This window comes from Zeugodacus cucurbitae, chromosome 6 (genome assembly GCF_028554725.1).
Source record: "Zeugodacus cucurbitae isolate PBARC_wt_2022May chromosome 6, idZeuCucr1.2, whole genome shotgun sequence".
Lineage (NCBI taxonomy): Eukaryota > Metazoa > Arthropoda > Insecta > Diptera > Tephritidae > Zeugodacus > Zeugodacus cucurbitae.
Window position 1 is genome coordinate 50,619,794 of NC_071671.1, and position 22,739 is coordinate 50,642,532.

At 34.4% G+C, this 22,739-nt stretch overlaps 1 protein-coding gene across 2 annotated transcripts; it reads right to left on the reverse strand.

The window, feature by feature from the left end:
* Positions 1–605: 605 nt before the first annotated feature.
* On the reverse strand, positions 606–21,324 carry LOC105214523 (uncharacterized). Of its 2 annotated transcripts, none has more exons than XM_011188010.3 (19): positions 21,082–21,324; positions 12,359–12,552; positions 12,153–12,298; positions 10,824–10,940; positions 9,566–10,436; positions 9,400–9,509; positions 9,255–9,337; positions 8,697–8,815; positions 8,489–8,633; positions 8,237–8,426; positions 8,042–8,178; positions 7,907–7,984; positions 7,697–7,836; positions 7,319–7,394; positions 7,102–7,254; positions 5,422–7,049; positions 5,163–5,264; positions 4,170–4,273; positions 606–4,083 (listed from the first exon to the last, which is right to left on the reverse strand). In XM_011188010.3, the coding sequence occupies exons 3-19, from the start codon at positions 12,262–12,264 to the stop codon at positions 3,929–3,931; spliced, it is 4,320 nt and encodes a 1,439-aa protein (XP_011186312.1). In that variant the 5' UTR covers positions 12,265–12,298; positions 12,359–12,552; positions 21,082–21,324; the 3' UTR covers positions 606–3,928. The 2 variants fall into 2 exon arrangements, with proteins under 2 accessions (XP_011186312.1, XP_054089694.1); XM_054233719.1 differs by lacking the exon at positions 21,082–21,324 and adding an exon at positions 20,768–20,893.
* Between the last annotated feature and the right edge of the window lie 1,415 nt (positions 21,325–22,739).

Here is a 22,739-nt window from a genome sequence, read left to right on the forward strand (position 1 = left end):
TAATACAATTGCTAAGAGTGTCTCACTTGAAGTCTTCAAGGACAAGCCAAAAAGCAAATTTGATTGTGGATAATGACAGGAAAATGAAAGTAAGTCTGTGCTCATTTTAGTTGGAAGAAAATAATGTTGAAATTAATTATTAAATTTATTTATTTTTGATATTTGTCTGTGCATTTATGTGTATGTATGTGCATATGTTGTACCAAAGGAAGACGCCGGCAAAAATCTATACGCTATTAATTCGCTAAATGTTGCGCCACTAATTGCCTTAATGAATTTATACACATATTTTGAGAATGTATGGGAATATTCACTATTATAAAGATAGAAGAGTCATTGAATTAGAGCTATAGGGTATTCATTGTTTTCCTAATTGAATAGTTAATATATTAGTGGCACTCATCTGAAGATTTCGTTGCCATATAAGTAGGTGACATCTCTTTTGTTTGTAATTTCAATACCAATAATGTGAGAGATACTTTTATAAAACTGAATTTATTAAATATCCTTTCGTGTGTCGAATATATCTTCTTGCTCTGTATTATTTGTCCATCATTATTCCCTTCCAACCTAAAAATCTAAAAATCAAATTCAAACGAATTACGTTCATAGGCATCAATTCATTTATCTGTATTTATTTGTTTGCTTCATTCGGTGTATACAATCAATAAATACGCATTTTTGCTACTAGATTGTTTTGCACATATTGTTTGCGTTTTTTGGTTTTGTTAAATATTATTGCGATAATTTTTGATAAATCAATTAGTTACATGGACAGTAAAGCTTTTTAGTTGTGTTTTCTTTTTTTTTTAACAAAGATGTGTAAATAAAAAATGTTTTAAAATGCAGTATGATGAAGGAGTGAATAAATTATAGTAGACTTCAGGGTTGTATTTTTAATAAAAAATTTAAAAACTATTTTTTCAATAACAGAAAGTGTTTTTAGTGGACGTGTTAATGTGATGCAATAGTGAACATTTAATAAAATTTTTTTAAATTAATTTTTTTTAATTTTAGGCTGAAAATTCCAAAAGTCAATGACTTTGTACACCAATAAAAATCGAAAGAAGTTTCTAGCTTTAAATTTAATAATAATAGAAATAATGTTGTGTAACTTTTTTAACGAAATATTCAAAATACCCAAATTCAATTCAAATACCCAATGATTTATCAAGATACCAGCATATAATTTGTGAAAAAAACATTGAAAACAATTTTCATTTTACAATAATTAATTCTGCTCGCTCACTATTTCTAGGACGGACGTAATATCTACGAAATAATTTTATGAAACTAAAAAAAAAGAAATTTAATGTAATGACTTTAGAATTTTGATCAGTTAAACTACTATTTTGACCACATGTGCGCTGCTGTGTAAGAAAATATTTCGAACGAAACTGGTAAAATTTAAATTGAAATTAATTTTGTGTTGAGAAATTTTCAATACAGTGGAACTTCCATAACTCAAACTTCTTTTACTCAAATTCTCGAAAAAACTCGAACTCTTGAATTGGCTTTTTGAAAAATCGTATGTTATAGGGAATATTGTATAACTTAAAGTCTCTTTAACTCGAAGTTTTTTGGTGGATTATCGTGATTCGAGTTAGAGATGTTCCACTGGAATTTATAATTTTTTAATTTAAAATGAAAGTAAAATTTTTCAATTCGTTGCATATAAGCGAAAGCACTTAATTGATATCCGATTAATTGACAAATTCACTTAATTGACTTGGGAAATGGACAGGCGTATGTATTTGATAAAAATGGATATGTGATGAAAAGATAAAAAGAAATTAAAACTTTGGTATGCAGATTTATAATATCTGGTCGCACATGATAAATCAGTAACTTTTTAAGTGACATAAAATTTTTCCGAAAAAAATATTAATTTTCTTTTCTCGATAAATTTAAAGCTGCATCTATATATGTAACTGTTCAAAAGGATATGTAATTTGTTATTATTTAATAATATTTATTTTAACATAAGAAAGTTTTTAAAAAAGAAAAAATGGTTGCCATATCGCCCATAATTGTTTATAAAAATATTTGCATATCATAAAATTGGTTTCAAACATTTTTTTATTTAAATTAATATATTTTTTTGGTTAGAAAAATTTAATTTGCAAAAATGCACATCCTAATGACAGTTACTTAGAAAAAATGGGATTATTGGAAAATTAATGTCTTATTTAGTATAAAAATAATCAAAAAACTAACTGTTTATATAAATTAAATTAATTAAAAAATTTCACAAGCAAGTGAAGTAAATGCGCTGACTTTCTATGAACAAATTTGATATGTTTGCTGGAGAAATAAGTAAAAGTGGGTTTCAAAAATTGTAGTATGTATTTATGAATTTATGCATGTCTGTCTGTATGTATATACATATTTACTATTTTGTATGTGTGTATGAGTGTGTTTGTGATTTTTTTTTTTGTTTTTTATTTATATATATTTTGTTTGCTTTTGAAAACGCTTGATTACACTTGGCTTGTGTTGTTTAGCTAGTGGCTGTTAGCATATACATATGTGAGACATATCCTAAATAGTACATACACATATATTCATGTAAAGCGTGTAAGTTTCGCACTAATTGTTGTTGTTGTTTGCTTGTTTTATTTTTTGTTGTTGATAAATACATAGTTTGCATATGCAAATGTCATATTATGCTTTTTTGTTGTTTGTTTGTGTTAATACAATTTAAAAATTTTCAAAATTTCGCTATAAAAAGTGTTTTTTTTTTTTTGCATTTTGCTTAGTTATTTTTCTCTTCTTATATATTTTTTGTTTTTTTATTTTTCATTTAATATATATTTATTTATTTTTTCGTTTCTATTTACCATCTCTTAAACATATAAATGATATCGTATTTGCACATCTGCAAGTTTCATACATAGTTTTGTTTTTGTGAGTTTAAAGTTAACTTACAATTACCACTACAACACCAAATAAATTATCGTTTCTTCTGTAGCAGACGTTCATATGTATGTTTGTATGTGTGTTTGAGAGTATTTGTGTTAACACCAATATCTACACTACATTATAATGCTTATATATAGTATACAGTTATACAAGTTTGCATACAGACGAATATACATATGTGCATATATATGCGTATGTTGTCTGTATGTATGCATTATTATTATATTCTTTCATTTATTATGTGTTGCTGCATTTTCTTCGCGCTTCACTGTACTTCTAGCAATCGTTTGCCCCTGGTTTTTTGCTTACGTTTACGTGACATGAATGAATTTTTTGAGAATTCAAGCTTAACACTCAGTACAACTAACCCTACTTTCACGGTTTTTGTTTTGTTTTTGCAATATGTTTTTGTTTTTGTTAAATTTGCTGGTTTTTGTAGAAAAATGCGATGCAAATTAGCCTTCTTAAGTTCATTACGCTGGTTTGGTTTAGTTTTTCTTTAATTTTTTTTATTTTAATTTTTATTTGTATTTTTTATACTATAATATTTTGTGTGGTGTTCTGCATACATTTTTGTTACAATAGTTTTTTTTTTATTTTTTTTTTCATTAATTTATTTTGTATTTAAATATTGACAGTCACAGGCTTAGTTGAAGCATTATTTAAAATATATATTTATATATATAGATGTATATATATATTATGTCTGTGTGTATGTATGTATGTATGTACGTTATTTATGCGTAATTTTTGCTGCTGCAAATTTGTGTCTCTCTGTTTGTGTGTGTATATATTTATAGTATACATGTATACATATTAGCTACCTTCTAAGTTTAACTAATTTAGATTTATTTCTTTCTTTCTTCAACGTTTTCTACCCTTTGTATGTGTAAAATCATCTCTTTGTACAAACCGAAAAAGTACTCACTGCTCTAACAAACCAAACAGTATATTAAACTAATGTCAGTAGTATTGACGGTTGTTGATACGTTTTTATAACGGTATTTCAAAGTAATCCCGTTTCGACATTGTGTGCCGTCCCCAGCGTATTCGGATCGAAATTCAATTTCAATTCGCCAGCCAACACGATCTCGGAAATACAGCCGACAATGCCATTAGCATATTTTCGTCGTGTGAAATAGATTGTGTTGGGGATGCCACCTGTTAAAAAATTTAATATTTAATTAATTAAAAATTATAAAAAATAAATAATTTTTATACTAAAAAAAATAAAATTAACCACTCACCGACATAAAGTCCCGTGTCTGTGTTCAACTGCTTTAATTTGCCCGGCGAATATTGTGTTGTTGTTTTTCTGCCATCAATTTCCAAATAGCCAGCTTGTGAGTCTCTGTTGAAGTTGAATCAAGTTGAATTAAAATTATTTACATCTTTTTATATTTTTTAAAAGGCAAATGAGAGGTTAGTTGAGGGTCCACATTTATATTTTTAGTATAAAGACAAGTCCTATGTGAAGGCACAAATATTCCGAAGTTAGATCTCCAGTACGCACAAAGCTCCTTAAATGCATCACAAATTTTCTCAGATGATTAATTTTTATTCTCGCTAGCTTACTAGCGAAAAAACAAATACATATATAGCATCTGCCATCTGATTCACCTCTGGCGATCGAGTAAAGGTAATATAACCAAGCCTATTACTTGGCCGCAGATCTGGAGGCTGCAGTCGATACCTCTACACCAGTATCGGATAGATAGGCGAAACCTCAAAATCTTAACCCATTTTATCAACGAAACTATAAAAAAAAACACCCACCAAGATCAGATTCGAAACATGGCCCTTTACTTCTTTGCGGAGCCATAGGCGCTCACTAGCTCTGTAATCCTACCGAAGTTGAGTTCCTTTTCTAAGAAAATTATTGGTGTTGGAAAGGTCAGTATGATATAATCACCCCGTATTACTAAATAGTTATCCAAGACGGAAATCACTATTGATCTTGATCTTCAGAAACTTAATTCCAGTGACATATAGCTTATAGCTTATTAAAAAGAAGTAATACTATTATTTTGAGGTTCATTGTTTTCGAAGATATACGAGTATGAGGAGTTCATAGACGATCACCAGAACCCTTTGACCTATTTGGACAAAGTCGTGGTAAAGGAGACCCCTCGATATACTAAACAAGGTAAGATTTCGGCACGATCTCACTCATTTCAAATCATTCCAACTCCAAACAATCGTATAGTATTCAAAGGCTTATTATAAAAATATTTACTTACCTGAATGCACGAACGCGATGCCAAAGACCGTCGCTTACTCTGCTCGTGTTGAACTTTATATCGACCTCACCGGAACCCAAATCGTAACGAAAATGTAGATAACTGCAAGTTAAAAGTGATTAAAGCATTTCTCAATTTTTTAACACCAACTTAAAATCTTTAATTCAATAAAGTATAAAGCGCCCCACTACTAGGTTCAGTTTGAATTTTTGAACTTTACTGTACTTCACTGCTTCAACGAATACACTCATTTACATACCCATTTTCAATTCCCAAAGATAAAAAGTCCGCATCTTCCTCCGTCGTCCCTTGTCGACCCGTCCAAAGTATAACGCCATTCGGTGAGTGTGTCTTAATGCGTAAATTCAAGTCTATATTATAGCTTATAACCTGACTCATCGTCTCGGCATCGTTGTAATGAAAGTAGCTGTCTTCGCCGGCAAAGCAAGCACCGAAATTTTTGCGTACTCCAACGAATTGACTCTGATGATCCGCCGGTAATTTCATTTTCTTCAACAGACTCCAGTCCGTTTGGGTGTCAATTGTGGGGGACGGTTTATGTTGCGCGAGTGTAGTCGATTTTTCCTCCACGACAGTTTGCACCGGTTCGAGTATGTCATCATTCACTTCACTAAATTCAGCGTCGAATTCAGAAGACATGCTAAAAGTGCTGTTATCACTATTTTTATTATCTAGATTTGATTTCGTTGGGTCTTCTGGACTGCTATCGTCATTTTCATAATCGTATTCATCTACTACTAACTTCAACGCTTTGTTATTGGATGTATTCTCGGGACCATTGGCAAGTATGCGTCGCATATCCTGCACCAGCTCCTTGCGATGATAATCTTGATTGCCGTCACTTTTGGTGTCGAATAGTAAATCGTCCACGAAAAATGGTTCGGATTTTGTTTCTTCGTTCATAGCATCGTGCGCGTGCCGCCGATCGTCAGCTTGCTCATCAGTCTTCCAAGCTAGAGGAATACTGTCGATATCATCTCCCTTGAAAATATCCTGCGTCGATCCTATGTCATTGTTGTTGTCGTTACCATTTCTCTGTTTCACATCTTGCGACTGCTCGTAATCCTTGTCTTGTTCCACACCGATTTCCACTTCGACATTATCATCGAATGTCAGTATGTCTATTTCAGGGTTCGTTTGAAAGCTTTCGTAGTGAGTCGGCAATCGACTTAGTTTAAAATTGTAAGCGCTTTTGTGCTCGTGATCATCCTTACCGCGGACCTTGGAATTATCACTAGGTTTCGTCGACCATAATTCACTTTCCTTTGTTGCCTGTTTCTCTTTACGCTTTTCTTTGTTATGTTTGCGGTGTAACGGTGCTTCGTTATAGTAGTTTTGTTCATCCAGACGACGTGCATCTCGATATATTATATCATCGTCTGTCTTCTCAACCACATCTTCATCCAGCGGTAGCGGTTCCCATGTCTCCATATGATGGCTACCATGTTCCATGCGTCTGTGACTTGTAGACGCAGGCCGCTCCGTTAATGGCGGACTGATGGTGGTGTGGTAAGTTTTGGGGGCTTTTATACTTTTCATAGGCACTTTACTCATATGCAATTTTGCGTGTCCACCCTCCTTGGTATGCTTGGCCATATGTGCTGTATGTTTACCATTAATTTTGTATTTCTCTTTATTATCCTTTTTCTTCGCTTTATTCTTTTGTAACTCTTCGATTGGCACCTCGGCGGCCATATTGCATTGCGTACTGAAAGCATTGCAACGACATTCATAACTCTCCATTTGTGGTATACATTCGGCAAGCGGTCCACAGGGTCTAGCCACGCAAGCATGCGGGCAATTTCCGATGTTGGTGCCGCCTAAAGCTTCCGAAATAATCGATAGCGAATGCCCATTGATGTCGATCTGTAATACCGTTGAGTAAATATATATTTTTTCGGAAAGAAGTTTTTTCTACCTTTTGTATACATCCCACGAAAAACGCTTTCGATTTCAGATCCAAAGGTAGTTTATCTTCGTGATTCACGCCACCCAAAAATATATTTTCAGGCAGTGAGAGATGCCAGAAACCGTTTGATGAGATTGTCATTACTTCGGGATATGTATCGACCTAAAGCAAGAGGCAAGATACAACGGTATATCAATATTTTATAATAAAGTATTATTTTCTTTACCTTCAAAACCGCTAACCGAGCGGTACGTGACACTTTTACCGTATGCCATTGTCCAATCGCTAACGGGTACTCGCTCCTGGAAATATATAATAATCACAATATAATATATTCAATAATTCAATAAATTATCAGGTTTGTCATTTCACTAGAGATATTCCTTCTAAACATTTACGAATTTAAAGAAGCTCCTTATCAAATTAACACAAACTTAACAATCGATATTTTCAAATAAGCACCACGTGGTGAACTTTTATATTTTGAAAATATAAATCAAATTTATACAAATACACCTTGTGGTGAATTATTTATAAAATTGAATTTTCAACAAATGCACCTCGTGGGGAATATTGAAAATATCTACCAGTGCCAAACTCATACCTAACAATAGCTGGTCCGCTGCCAAGATCAAAGACAAACTCAACAAAACCACCACTTAGTGATAAGGCGATAAAGTCGCCATGTTTCTCCGAACCCGAATATAATATTAGACCATCGGGTTGTTCAGCTTTCAATATAACCTAAAAACAAAGAACATGAAGTAATAAAAGCAATTCTAATTAAACAATTAGACTTTTCGATAATACCAACCTTCAATTCCAACCAAATAAGCGCACTATCGCCAAGTGGCGCATAACGCAGGAAGGACGAACCGTTAAAAGCGGGTACCTATCGAGAAGATTTTATTAGAAATAAAAAATTATAGCACAATAATCTCCAACAAACCTGAAGATCCATGCGTATTTCGCAAAGATCGCCCACGAAGCCTATAGGACAGAGACAAACAGCGCCCTGGTCTGAGGGCAAACACTTGCCGCCATGTTGACAAGGATACGTGAAGCATTTGTCAGTTACACAGTCCTCTGCGAAATTAAATAAATATAGATAATTGTTACTAATACAAATCGGAATAACACTTACGTATGTCAAAACCCTTGTTGACATCTCCCAATGGATGTTCCTCGAACTTGTACTCATGTTCGTTTGCCACAAAGCGTCTTATGCAGCCGATAAATCCATTATAAACGGGTAAACGTTTTGTTAAGCCCGTAATGTTGCCAGTACCGCCAAGAAAGACCGGTTCTCGGAAGGTTATACGGGAAAAGAGTCCCTAAAAGATGAATAAAATATTTTAAACTATTTAAGAAAGTTATAGAAGTGAATTTAACTTACATTAGAACGTCCCTGCACTTTGGTGCCATGGTTCAATACCAACCACGCATCCCAACGGTGACGATAAATTATCACCGAGTTCCACTCATTCAACAATATGGTCTCACGTGAACGAACACTGCCTACGCCTGAACCACAATCAAACCTTTTGTAAGAAAAATACATGTTTGTTAAACTTTCTGAGGAAGTCAAATCAAGGAATACTCACCAAAATTCAACGAATCCTTTATTCAATAGAAGCGCCATAAAATCTCCGGTTAGATCATCCCTCTCACCGCTTAGTAGTATTATGCCATCGAATGACTCTGGTCGAAATTCAACTCGTATCTGTAAAAAATTATCTTTAATACTGGCGATTTCGTTATAGTTTGGGTAGATCTTGCCAATATCAAAGCCTCCTGCTTAATGAAAAGACTAAGTGAAGTAGTACTATGCGCCACATGGTACCGAGCTTGAAGTCACAGAGTTGGGACAGATTATATCATATTATAGAATTTATATCTAATATTTAAAATCCGATACAATATTTTTTGAACTTTAGTCTTTCTTAAATGTGAAATATTTTACATTTCTATTTGCCCAGAACCTATGTGGTCTCAGCCAAATTTAGTTCAACAGAGGTTGGGCCAATTAAGATGTTAAAAAGTGAATGTATATATGAGTTTTATGATAAAACTTCGAAGGCTTAGATCAGGAGGGAGATCATACCTCAAGCTCAGTCGCTCAATCTAACCTATCTAACTACGAGACGAAATTTCTCGCTTACCTGCACGTGTTTATAGGCACCCCTGAGTGCCGGAAAAGCTAACCACGAATGCTTGGAAAACTTCGGCGTGCGGATTTTGATTTCTAAAAAGTAAAAACAAATCAAATTTAGTTGGTCTGCTAGCTTAACACATCACTGTACTCACCTTCCAAGCAGCTCTCACCGCTTTTACCGAAGGGACAAAGGCATTTGTTAGTGTCGTCCATACGTTCGCATACGCCCTCCGTGCCGCAATCCAAGTCGCAAGCGTGACCACTGCGGAGACCAGGGACAAAGTAAAATAAATCTTTCAAAAACTATATTAAACTTACTTCGTAGAAGCCGAGCTGTTCACACTCGCATTGGTCAACTTGCTCAATTTGGAACTCACGCCTGCTGCAGCTGATTGCTTGGCATTGTTGCTTTTATTGTTTTTATTGTAGAGATCTACTGCTTCTGCAGTATTTCGATCCTGATATGTACTTTGACTTTGACTGGTTGTGCGCAGGTGGGGCTGCTTGGCGGCGACACCACTAAAACTCGGCTCATCCATATCTATGTCATTGCTGTCTTGATTCATTAGCTTATTTTTCTTATTATCATTATGATTAATTGCTTGTGTGGTAGTTGTTGTTGATGCTGACGATGTGGTGCTCTTTTGATTGCGAGCTAAAGTCCTTGTCTTATGCGACCCAGTATTAATTGCTGTAGGTTTGGTTTCCGCTTTCAAATGGATACGTATGGATTTCTTATTTGCTGACACTTCTAGGGGATCGTCAGTTGTGGCAGTTACTACAACGCGGCGGGAATTGATTGCGCCCCGTGTCGTTGTCGGCTCTGTCAGTTTAGTTTTCAACTCAGGTACATCTTGGCTAGTATTAGTTAACTCTTGTTCATCGCCATTACTGAAGTAGACGTCTTCAGATGATATGTAATAATCGTTTGAATTGACCTTTGTACGCTGGTCGTTGCGTTTCGTATCGTCGTAGAAAAAATTATCGTCCTCTACACCCTCGACATCCTCCATCGAGAATGATGCCGACGAGATGGGCGCAGAAGCCTCCACTCCATTCGCTGTGTCACCTGCCATTGATGATGTTGATGGCGCATAGCCGAGCTTGGCGCTAAATGAGGCGCCCTTTTGATAAAGTACATCCTCGTCGGATTTGGAACGACCATCCGCACTGTTCGTGGAGTTGATTACTAAGAAGAAAGAAAGTAGAGTTGTAAATTATCGATATAAGGAGTTTTAGGCGCGTGAAAAGTTTGATAAGTCAGTGGATGCTCCAATAGGGATATAATACCAAAAGTTTTGATAGAGAAATCCGATAGATAGAGAGAATGTCGGATTTCCCGAACAAATCTTTCTGAATGATGAGTTCAATTTTCGAAAATCCTTTTTGGAATATTTGTAACTAGCTGTATGTGTGAGTGACGAGAGCTTTTTGCAGAGACTTTATCGTCTTGAGATAGTCATTTAATATACCGCTGTCCCCTCAAACTTTCCTCCGAGTGAATATTCAAATATCAAGCTTCTTATATAATATTATCTATGGCTTCCGATTTCCATATTACTTCGAGTGCACTTACCTTGACAACTGTAACCGTTCTTGTTCAGCTCGTAACCTTCAATGCAATCGCACTCGTACATTCCATCGTGAATTTCATAGCACAATTGTTCGCATGGACTCGTGTGACCACAGTGGCCTAAGTTTAAAATGAAAATTCAAGATCATAAGTTAAGTATCGTAGGACCAGGCAAGAATTATAAACTATAGTGATGGGTCTCTCAATCTAACTTTCAGAAGAGTCTCAAGTATTTATATGGATCAGAGATATGACTAACAGAACTTAAATCAACAAATCAAAGATGGAAGTTCTGACGCTCCGGTAGAACACTGATCGATAATCTAACAAATAAAGTCTGGATATAACATATCATGTTTCTTGGAATTCTTAGAAACATTACTTGTAACTCTTCTCATGGACAGTATTTGTGCTTAAGAAGCTATGAGGTAGAAGAATCACAATAATTCATAGAGCAGATTTCAGAACCGTAAAAATCCAAATATTGACAAGACTTTTTTGAACTGTCGAACAAAGATAGATGTGAGATCATGAGTGATGACGATATCTCCTGTTATAAAACAAACAGTCAGCGCCTTCGCGTCACTATTGACAATCATAACTACTATGGACTGTGTAGGCAATTGAAAAGTAAAGTGTTCTCTTGATAAACAAAACCTAAGCTCTACAAGTCCCTCATTAGTCCCGTCCTACTTTATGGTGCAGAAGCGTGGACGATGGCAACATCCGATGAGACGGCACTAAGAGTTTTCGAGAGAATTGTTTTTCGTCGAAATATATGACTTCAGAAGTTTACTATTTTCTGACTTTGATCTCTTAATTACATGCTTTTTAAGAGCCTCTCTTTAAGTGATATATGAAACAGTTAGTTATACAACAACATATCAATAACACCCTTTCCCAAGTTTAAAAACATTTTTAGTGGTGTTTCTAATTTCATTAGTGTCGAACTTTGTTTTCATATGATGGGGTTAGTTAACACCCTTGAATTATTGCAAAAAAATTTTGTTCAGGAGAACTTTCTCACACCTTGCAACAGATATTATATGCCCTTTAGCATATTTCTTTACGTTTTGTGAAAGCCACCCTTTCGACAAGTGTTGTAAAATTATGACAACCACAGCTAATTTTCAGCACTGCAATTTTTGACAGCAATATCAAATTCCAGCGGAAGCCTGTTGACTACTGTTATTAGCCAATGCCGAGTTCGAGACATACTACAAGGGGAGCATTATAACTCCTGAACTCGTGTGACATTTGATGAAGTCGTAAAAACATAACGTAATGTGAGCTGTCATATATACGTATGTATCCACGTATGTTGGTTTGTACCTTGAAATGCTGCCTCCATTGTAATTTCCGCCTCGGCACTTTTGGCAGTTGCCAAAATAGTCACCAAAATGAGTCCGTGAATTAGCAGGTTATTATTTTTAGACTTAGCCATTTTACTGTTTCACTGCTCGTGTGCTTTCTTCCAACTGTTAAAAGAAAATATTTTTTAAGTTGTTAAATTACAAATATATTAATGCAATTGTTACCTTTCTTAAATTGCCCCCTGTCAATTCCACCTTTTTTTAATAAAAAAAATCACTCTTCGTTAACTGTATTGCCTGTAATTACACTGAAATATAGTGTTCGATAGTTTTCCAATGCTTTCTCATGCTGGTTGACATTTACGCCTTTATCAATTAAGATATTCCGTTAAGCGCATAGTATGTCACGTTCTTTATACCTGTGAAGAATGAAGTGGGAAGATATATAAAAATATTTATTATTTTCTTTTAAATATATTTTCGGTACCATTCCTAGCGGATATCAAAATCTGAGATCCTTTACATTTCGAATAATATTTGTAATGAGATTCATGTGAAGTTCTCACATAAATTGTCTCATGAATTTCTGCTCAGATATTTTATTACTTCTAATAATTCCCAAAACCCCTTGTTTGTTAGAATAATATTAGAAGTAACCCCATATCCATAATTGTCCCTTATATCAAAATATATGTACAAGTTCTAATGGTATGTTTCCACACAGACTATATTGAATTTTGGTTGAATACAGACTAATCCCTAGAATTTATTTATTTAAAACCACTTGAGTCATCTTTTGTAAACTAAATTCTTTTGTAATGAGCTAACGTGACGTCAGCAACTTAGTTGATGGTGTAAATTCAAGAACGGTGATAATGAACAGATTAACTGGTATAGAAACATTTATCTCCATATTATATATATATATTTGGCGTAGGAACCGCTTTAAGCGATTATAGCCGAATCCACCAGAGCGCGCCACTCATTCCTCCTTTTTGCTTTTTGGCGGCAACTGGAAACACCAAGTGAAGCCAGGTCACTTTGCACTTGGTCTTTCCACCGGAGTGGAGGTCGTCCTCTTCCGCGGCTTCCTCCAGCGGGTACTGCATCGAATACTTTCAGAGCTGGAGTGTTTTCTTCCATCCGTACAACATGACCTAGCCAGCGTAGCCGCTGTCTTTTTATTCGCTGAACTATGTCAATGTCGTCGTATAAATCGTACAGCTCATCGTTCCATCGTCTGCGGTATTCGCCGTTGCCAATGTTTAGAGGACCATAAATCTTGCGCAAAACCTTTCTCTCGAAAACCCCTAGAGTCGTCTCATCCGGTGTTGTCATCGTCCACGCTTCAGCGCCATACATCAGGACGGGAATAATGAGCGACTTATAGAGTTTGATTTTGGTTCGTCGAGAGAGGACTTTACTTTTCAATTGCCTAATCAGTCCAAAGTAGCACCTGTTGGCAAGAGTGATTCTGCGTTGGATTTCAAGGCTGACATTGTTGGTGTTGTTAATGCTGGTTCCCAGATAAACGAAATTATCTACAACTTCAAAGTTATGACTGTCAACAGTGACGTGGGAGCCAAGACGCGAGTGCGCTGACTGTTTGTTTGATGACAAGAGATATTTCGTCTTGTCCTCATTCACCACCAGACCCATACGCTTCGCTTCTTTATCTAGTCTGGAAAACGCAGAACAAACGGCGCGGTTGTTGCTTCCGATGATATCAATATCATCGGCATACGCCAGGAGCTGTACACTCTTGTAGAAGATTGTACCCTCTCTATTTAGTTCTGCAGCTCGTATTATTTTTTCCAGCAATAGATTGAAGAAGTCGCACGATAGTGAGTCACCCTGTCTGAAGCCTCGTTTGGTATCGAACGGCTCGGAGAGGTCCTTCCCGATCCTGTCGGAGCTTTTGGTGTTGCTCAACGTCAGCTTACATAGCCGTATTAGTTTTGCAGGGATACCAAATTCAGACATCGCGGCATAAAGGCAGCTCCTTTTCGTGCTATCGAAGGCAGCTTTAAAATCGATAAAAAGATGGTGAGTATCGATTCTTCTCTCTCGGGTCTTTTCCAAGATTTGGCGCATTGTGAATGTCTGGTCCATTGTAGATTTTCCAGGTCTAAAGCCACACTGATAAGGTCCAATCAGTTCGTTGACGGTGGGCTTTAGTCTTTCACACAATACGCTCGACAAAACCTTATATGCGATATTGAGGAGACTTATACCACGGTAGTTGGCGCAGATTGTGGGGTCTCCCTTCTTATGGATTGGGCAGAGCACACTAAGATTCCAATCGTCAGGCATGCTTTCTTCCGACCATATTCTACAAAGAAGCTGATGCATGCACCTTATCAGTTCTTCGCCGCCGTATTTGAATAGCTCGGCCGGTAATCCATCGGCCCCCGCCGCTTTGTTGTTCTTCAAACGGGTAATTACTATTCGAATTTCTTCATGGTCGGGTAATGGAACATCTATTCCATCGTCATCGATTGGGGAATCGTGTTCGCCATATCCTGGTGTTGTACTTTCACTGCCATTGAGCAGGTCGGAGAAGTGTTCCCTCCATAATCCCAGTGTGCTGTGGACATCCGTATTAAAGGAACCAAATTCAGAAACTTCAAGTTATTGATTATAGACAATGTACATATATTTATGGACTGCAGAGCGATTAAAGTATAATATAATTCAATTTTGGCAATCGAAGTTAAACCATTTTTGTATAGGCCATTAAACTCCAATTAACTTCTTAATCTGAATAACATAGCTCAAAATCTGGACTTTTAACTACAGTAGCGATTATAACCATTTATCTTTGAACTTTTTTGAATCTTAAGAACCCACAGTATGAGTATTTTCCAATTTTGTGGAGTCTTTTGAATAAAATATTCAATTTCTACAAATAACGTTGGAAGAAATAAAATACAGTAAAACACATAACAATATGTGTATATAGGGAAATTAAAAAAAAAAATAAAGATGTTCCAACTTATGTTATACAATTTATATTAAGACCTTCATGAACCAAGAGAAAATATATAGAAAGGGAATATGAAGCTATAAGACATACAATGTAGATTTAAGTTCAGTATGGACAGAAAGTAAATAAAATGTTTGGATCGATTGAAAAAAAAAAAGAAAATTAATTTTTTACTGGATTCACATGAATGAACCAAAGTTAATTGAATGTTTTGGATTTATAAGACGAAACCATTTTTTAGCACACAGAAGCTCCAGTGCTCTTCCGACTAACGTATGAATGATATTGAATTCTTAGAACATTAAGAACGGCGGGTTTACCTCTAATATTGTTTTATCGTTCTAAATGATATTGTCGTTGTCGAGATTAATGATGAAAGATTATGCTAGCTTAAGCAATCCTTTAGTTCAACATTCCAAAACTACAGTATTGAAAAATGATTTTTTGCTGAATTGAGCCTTTTTTCGTTACCGCTATTGATATTGCTATTTAATAAAAGTATTTGAAGGCGAATTCTACAGATTTCCTTTACAGATAAGCTTTCTAATTACTAATTTCAATTACCTTCTCTTTTTATTGGCATACACAATTTGACTATGTGATGAAAGTATACAAAATTATATTTGAGTCCACAAACCATAATGCAGAAAATAGCAAAAACGCACTCAACTCACTAAGCAAGTGCCGTCACTGTTAGAAAACACTTTTCATGGCGATTAGTCAATAGACAGTCCTTCTAACTAATGAGAATTGAAACTCTAAACACTCCTACTACTTCAAGGATTTTACTGACAAATGTCTAAGGTTATTACAAATACATGTAGATGTATGTGTATATGCATAACTGTATTATACGAGTATTGTATGAGTTATATCATACGGCAAACAAATCGAAAAAAATCCTTAGCAACAACTAGCTTAACCACAACAAAACGAAAATTACTATTCGGAGCGAAAAAATGTGAGAATTTCATCAATTAAAAAGTGAGACGTAAAACATAGCGGTATTTTAGTTGTATTTTTTTTTTTTAATTTCTGATTTAAAATTTTTTTTATTTATATATATTTTTATTAGACTATTTACTTATTTTTCATATTTTAAATGTTCAGAAATGTGTTTTCCACAAAATCACTTCACCAAAAATGGCTCCACGGAGTTATTAAACTTTCAACAAAGCACTTAATTTGTTACAAACTATGATTAGAAATTTTTATTTTCATCTTTATCACTTTTGTTTTCATATAACTGTTATTTATGTATAATTTTATTGCCCATCACACTGTTGAACCTTTTGCGTTTTCATTACTTTTACACTGAAGTTATGTCTCCAAAATAAGTCGCTCTTTCATTTCTATCGATTTTTTATATTTTCCTTTTAACTTCACTTCATCCGGCTGACCGTAGTCGTGTACGTTTGCACACCTTCGCTCCAATTAGTTGACTTTTTATGCCATTTATTCCGATGAAATTGGATTGGCCTTCCTTTTTTACTATTTTGGAGACATTTCTGCCATTTTTTGTTTTCTTTTTTTTATGGTTTTTTAAGTTAATTTACCAAATTCATTTTCTTTTGTCCATTCGTCCGTTCGTTCGTCCAGCGCTGCGACGCTGTGGCGTTGTGATTAAGCACTAATTTATTCCGTGACTCTTTTGTCAACTTACGCCGCATGCTAAGTCAGTGAATTAGGGTACACCCGCTCACATTTGGATTTCTACTTGGCAAATACTACGACTACTACACGCTTTGTCAGCAGGTGGTGACTGCGCTGCCTCATTGCCTCAGCGTAAGCTCGTCGAAGCAAAAGGGCGTAGGATTGCTGGCCATTCATACAACACGCATATTTGCTCAAGCCCTATGCACCCACATACATCCATTGATATCTAAGTATAATGTGTGTGTGCTGGTGCTACAGTCGTCTGTTACTTTTTTTTTGTTTTATTGTCTTCTCCAGTGTCTGCGCCAATTATTAGATGTTTAAGCAGGTGGGTATACAAACTGACATAGAAAGCTATCATGCAATGCGCCCTGCAGGAAATTATTTTCGCTGGTCCGTCATATTTAGAATGCCTTATAGCACAACTTTTTTAAGTAATGTTTCAGTTACCGGAAATAGTCGATTTTTGTAAAATATCTTAAGTTCGAGAACTTAACTTTCGAGAAAAATCAACTGAAATTATCTATACTTTTCAATGCTTTAATTTCTTTCCAAAAAATTCATTATCACTGGGTAATATTCCTAAGAATCTAATCTTTAAGCGAATCTAATTTTTGAACATGATTCTTCCAAGTAATTTGAGTTGAAAAATTTCGAAATCATTTCCTTTGAAAATATATAAATTTTGAAACATCATCTGCTGATAAGCTGAGTTGATCTGAAAACATAGAAATCTATGGCAACCTTAACTGACTGCCGACTCATTCTTAAACTCGCATTTTTCTATAATAAGGTTTTCTTCTGCTTTGAGTTAAGTTTTGAGCAATTACGTCAATTGCTCAACATAACCGTGGTTTTCTCCTACAAAAATCTTAAACAAATGGGTTTTCTCCTTTGTTGCTTGTTCGTAAATTCTTAGCCAAAAACAATACTGTAACGATTCCCTATTCTCCATATTCGCCAAAAACGAAGAGAACCTTAAAGGGCCGTCGTTTTACAAGCACTCAAGAAATCGCTGAAAGAGCCAAAGGCTATTCCAAAAATCGAGTTTGAAGAGGGTTTTGACACCCTGGCATACATAAGTGTATAATAGAGAATGGGGACTACTTTGAAGGCGACGACATACATGTAAAATAATGAATTTGTATTTATTTACAAAAACCCAGAATTCCCGTTATTTTTTGAAGACACCTCGTATAATGAGCCCTGCCTTCTAAATGTCCCTTTCGAAGGATTATATTTCTTATTACTACCAAAATAATCACACATTTCTTCACATTTTCAATATAAAAGTATTCCCGTATTTTGCGATTCCAAAGCTCCAGCTAGAATTTCCTACAGGGAACATTTTTCTGCATTCACATACAATACTTGGCAGTACTTGTAAGCGCACATAAATAATACACACACATAAGTACGTACTCGTATATATCCACTTTTGTTCACCTGATCGGCTGCATACTTTAAGACAAAAGTATATTTGTATGCACATTTTGTTTGTATGTACCATGTTGCTGAGTACATTTGTTTGCTTTCAATTAAAGAACCATAGCGCAAGGCATTTACTTCTACATATTATATGTAATTAAATCGATCCAGAGTATGAATGTCGTTTAAATTAAAAGTAACGTACATACATATATCAAAAATTGGCACAGTTGGTCGGCATTACAAAGTCCTATCGTATAGTAAGAATAATCAGCAGCTGCAGTGAACTCTGCTTGTTTGGGAAAATTTGTAGTACACCATGGCGGATACGTAACATTTTGGATTTCAACTTATTTACGCAATTTTGTTGGTTTAATAATTTAGAAGTGGAATATTAATGTTATTGTAGTGCTGATTATTATATTGTTTCCAATATTGTTAATATTGTTGTTGTTATTTATTCTGTTTTTAAATGCTTTTTTAATATGATTCTTTCAGTGTATTTCACGTTGCCTAATATTTGAATACTTCTTTCTATGCTTCGTAGTATTTCATATTTTAATAATTAAATTGTTAGATGCAATGGAAAGACATTTATTCTATTATCTATGTGTAGTTATAAATTAAAATATAAAAAATTAAATTCATTATATAAAATCATACAAAATTTAAGTAAAAAGTTTAAAATTACAAATTTAATAAAAAAAATTAAAAAATTTAAAATTTTCTAAAAATATTAAATAAAAATCCTCAAATGTTTCAAATAATTACATAATAATTTCTTTGTTGATTAATTTAGTGAATTTTCAATAATTTTTGTGTGAGATTTTTGTAAATTAAATTTTCGTTGTTTTTTTTTTTTTGTAAAAAATTGACTTAAATCTTATAAAATAAGATTCTTTTATTAATATTGAATTTATTTAAACATCAAATATTTTATAAATTTTCAAAAATTCAATCACTGTGATCAAAAATTTATGTGTAGCTAACAAATATCAAGGTCCAAAAGTAAAAAATGGTGAAAATCTCATCAGTTTAGTCAGGAAAATATTAAATTTATTATGTTTCTCTAATGAAAATATTAACTTTTTAGTAAAAAATACATATTTGAAGAGAGAGAGAGCTTTTGAAAATGAATTAAGTATAGAACAAAAAATATTTTGGAACAGAAATCTAACCCAACTTTATCTAACCGGGACTATGAGAAAGTAATGTAAAAAAATAAGGTTTTTTTCGACAAAAACTCTAATCTAATCTCAGAAAAGGCTTAAACTTTTAAATAAGCTTAATGGAGCCCTGCTGTGACCTTTACAACAATAAACAATGAAGTTATGCGAGAATAAAAGAGATGTTGGCGTAATGATGAGAAGGGATGATAAAGTAGTATTAACGGAATATTCAGACAATCTACGAGATTCCTGGCGCGCTTCTTTACACTGGACTGTAAGCATAAGCTGGGTTTTTTGATTCCGAAAAATGTCTCGACATGTTTTTCTACGATGTTTCATGACTGTAAGCAAAATTTGATATCAGTAAAAAACGTTGGACATCAAGAAAGAGCAGAAGAAGAAGACTTCGACAAACCGTGTTCTAAAAAAGACCTAAAAGTTGAAATGATATGCCAAGAAAGTTCATGGAGTTTTTTTTTGTAATGAAATCACCACGAAAAGCATAAAATAACTAACGATGTATAATATATTGAGCTGCATAGCTGATAAAATATCAAAAAGAAGTAATGGAAACTGTCAAAAGATAGATTACGCTGGGAGAAGAAACTAAAAAATATATGTTTTCTTACAAAAGTCAGTGAAATAACCTTCATTGGTATGTACATATGTATGTAGGCTATATGTAATTAAATTCTCTAATTTATTTTTTCCACTTTCCACTACAGAATCAAATGTCAAAAGCGTGTTCACATTAGGCGGGGTGGCCATGCCAAAAAAAGCGAAATAAATGTGAATGTTCAAATTTTATTTCACTTTTATACGCACATACACGCTGCTGATTTCACCGCACAAAAGCAAATAAGTACCTGGTCATACAAAAACAAACATGCCACCCGTCACCAACTTTACCGCCACCGCCGTCGCTACCAACAGCAGCGCGAGCTGCAAGTCAAGCAATACTTTTTCCCCAACCCAAACAATAATTACACAAACACAAATGTATATGGATATGCGTATATGCATGTACATATGTAGGTTTGCATATTTGTATAGCGCGCAAACACCTTTTGGCCGCACACAAGGTGTATTGGCTTTTGCGGGGGCTATTGAAGTATACGCGAGGTGACGCATCGTCGCTTTGCTGTGGTCTTAACTTATGGTCGGAAGATTTGCGTGTGTAAAACTATTCATTAATATTAATGTCCTTCAGTGCTTTAGAGTTGTGCGGAACACAAATTTAATTTTTTTTTATTTTTTGTTGTTTTTTTTTTCTTAATTTTTTTCAGTTATAGCAATGTATAAGTGTAGCTGTCTATATGAATATACATTTAACTACGAACAATTCCACACACACTTTCTAACGAAAAATTAATAATAATATTATTTTTCACATACAACATTCACTTATGAATTTTTAACATTTTCGCGAAATTATTTTTTTAATTTCACAAACTTTTCAAAGGACATTTTCCTTTACTTCGCACCGCATACCGAATCCTGTGAAAATTTTTTCCTATTACGTGCGTGCGTATATTTGTACATACGTGTGTGTGTAGAGTAGGAGCACTTTGAAGTTCCCCAATTTTATGTACTTGCATGTGTGTATGTTTGTATGTGTGCACCGAGCCTTTTCACTTGTAATTTCATAATTTCCAATTCACCATTTATTCAAAATTATTTCATACTAAAATTTTTTCTCTTGAAATTACCTCATCACTTCGCGACGCACTCGTGTGTTATTAGTAATATTTTAGAAACACCGTTTTTGCAAAATGAAAATCTATGTGTATGCACATGTACATATGTATATTCGTTATTTGGTGGTATCCTGTATAAGAATTATATTTGCTTTGCGTTGTTGCGAGCTCCGTTTACCGTTACGTTTACTCTAATTGACGGGAGGCTAGCGAATCCAAACCGTTTGAACGAGCCAGCACTGTGGTAGCTGAATTCTTCGGTTCTCTGAAGTCTTCTGACTTACCGTTACCGTCATTTGCATTACATCATATTCGCTGCTCTCTGCTCTCTCCGCATTGGATTTTTATTGAGAGGAAGTCCTGTTTACAAAATACGGGTGTCATTCGATATAGTGTTGCCATTTTGACTGGTTTTTTAGCAGTTATTTAGTAGAGTCGTCATAAATTTAGCAACAGTGTTGCCATCTTGGGTTCAATGAAAATTGGAAATGTTGAAAATTGGTATGACGAAGTTTGCATGTTTAACCGTGGATTTTGTTAACTATTTGTAGTGGAACTATATGCACATAAACTACAAAGGCCAATATCGGTTAGTAATTATCGAAATGGAATCGTGGTCAGACTCAACTTCCGTATAAATGTTTATTTTAACACGAAAAATTCAAAATATGTAACCAGAAAAAACTCAAGATAATGTCCTAATTTCGTGAAATAGTAGTGTCACACCCATTTTTCAGTAATGTGATGTCAAAAGCCACCTTTATCGATGACATATAGTTCACATTCATTTTTGGCATAATTACGAGTAAACTTTCTAAATTCACTCATTCGGTGCCGATTCGTCTTAACCTAGACGTTCACAAACCCATAAGCTATCAAATAACTGCATATAACTGTTATTTTCGTATTTCAACTAAAATTATTTCCTAGAAAAGTTATAAGCAAACACTTTGTTAAATTTGACTTTCTGAACAGATTTAATGAATAACTATTTTTAATTGAATCATTCTTTCTCTAACTGTGAACTTTAACTATAAACCCTATTAAATATGAAAACGTCAAAAATGAGTCTATGAAGCAACCCTGCGCTATGTAACAGTTGTTACAAATAACGGCTCTATAGTAAATTGAAACAAACAAAAATGAGGATATTTTTTTAATACAAAGGTATTTGTACATTTGAGTGACCACTATGCTCTTACTACCACCTGAGGTTGAGAGCATACACGCACGAGCCAAGGCACTGCGCATGTCTCGATGTGAGCAAAACAAAAAATTTGGCAAAACAGAGAGTTGTGTTGAGAGCGTGAAAGTGTCTCAGATACAACCGTTTTATTAGCTTTGCAAGCAACTTCAGACATTTAAAGCTATTTAGCCCAGCTTAATACTGTTTTTGGGGCAGCTGTTGACGATGGTTTAGTTTAACTTGTTTAATGCATTATGTCCTTATCATATGTAGGGTTTTGGAAACACTTAATGGATTCGAAATTTCGATACATAAGTTGTCATAACGAATTAAAAACCTTTACACGGTCATTGAAGAAACCAATGGAAGGAGCTTTGGGCAGAATATATGGTTATAATTTTATAACAGTATTTTCCTCTCAACACTTTGTAATTGAAGTTAACAAATTTCATATCACCTGTGCAACATGTTGCATGCGCATGTA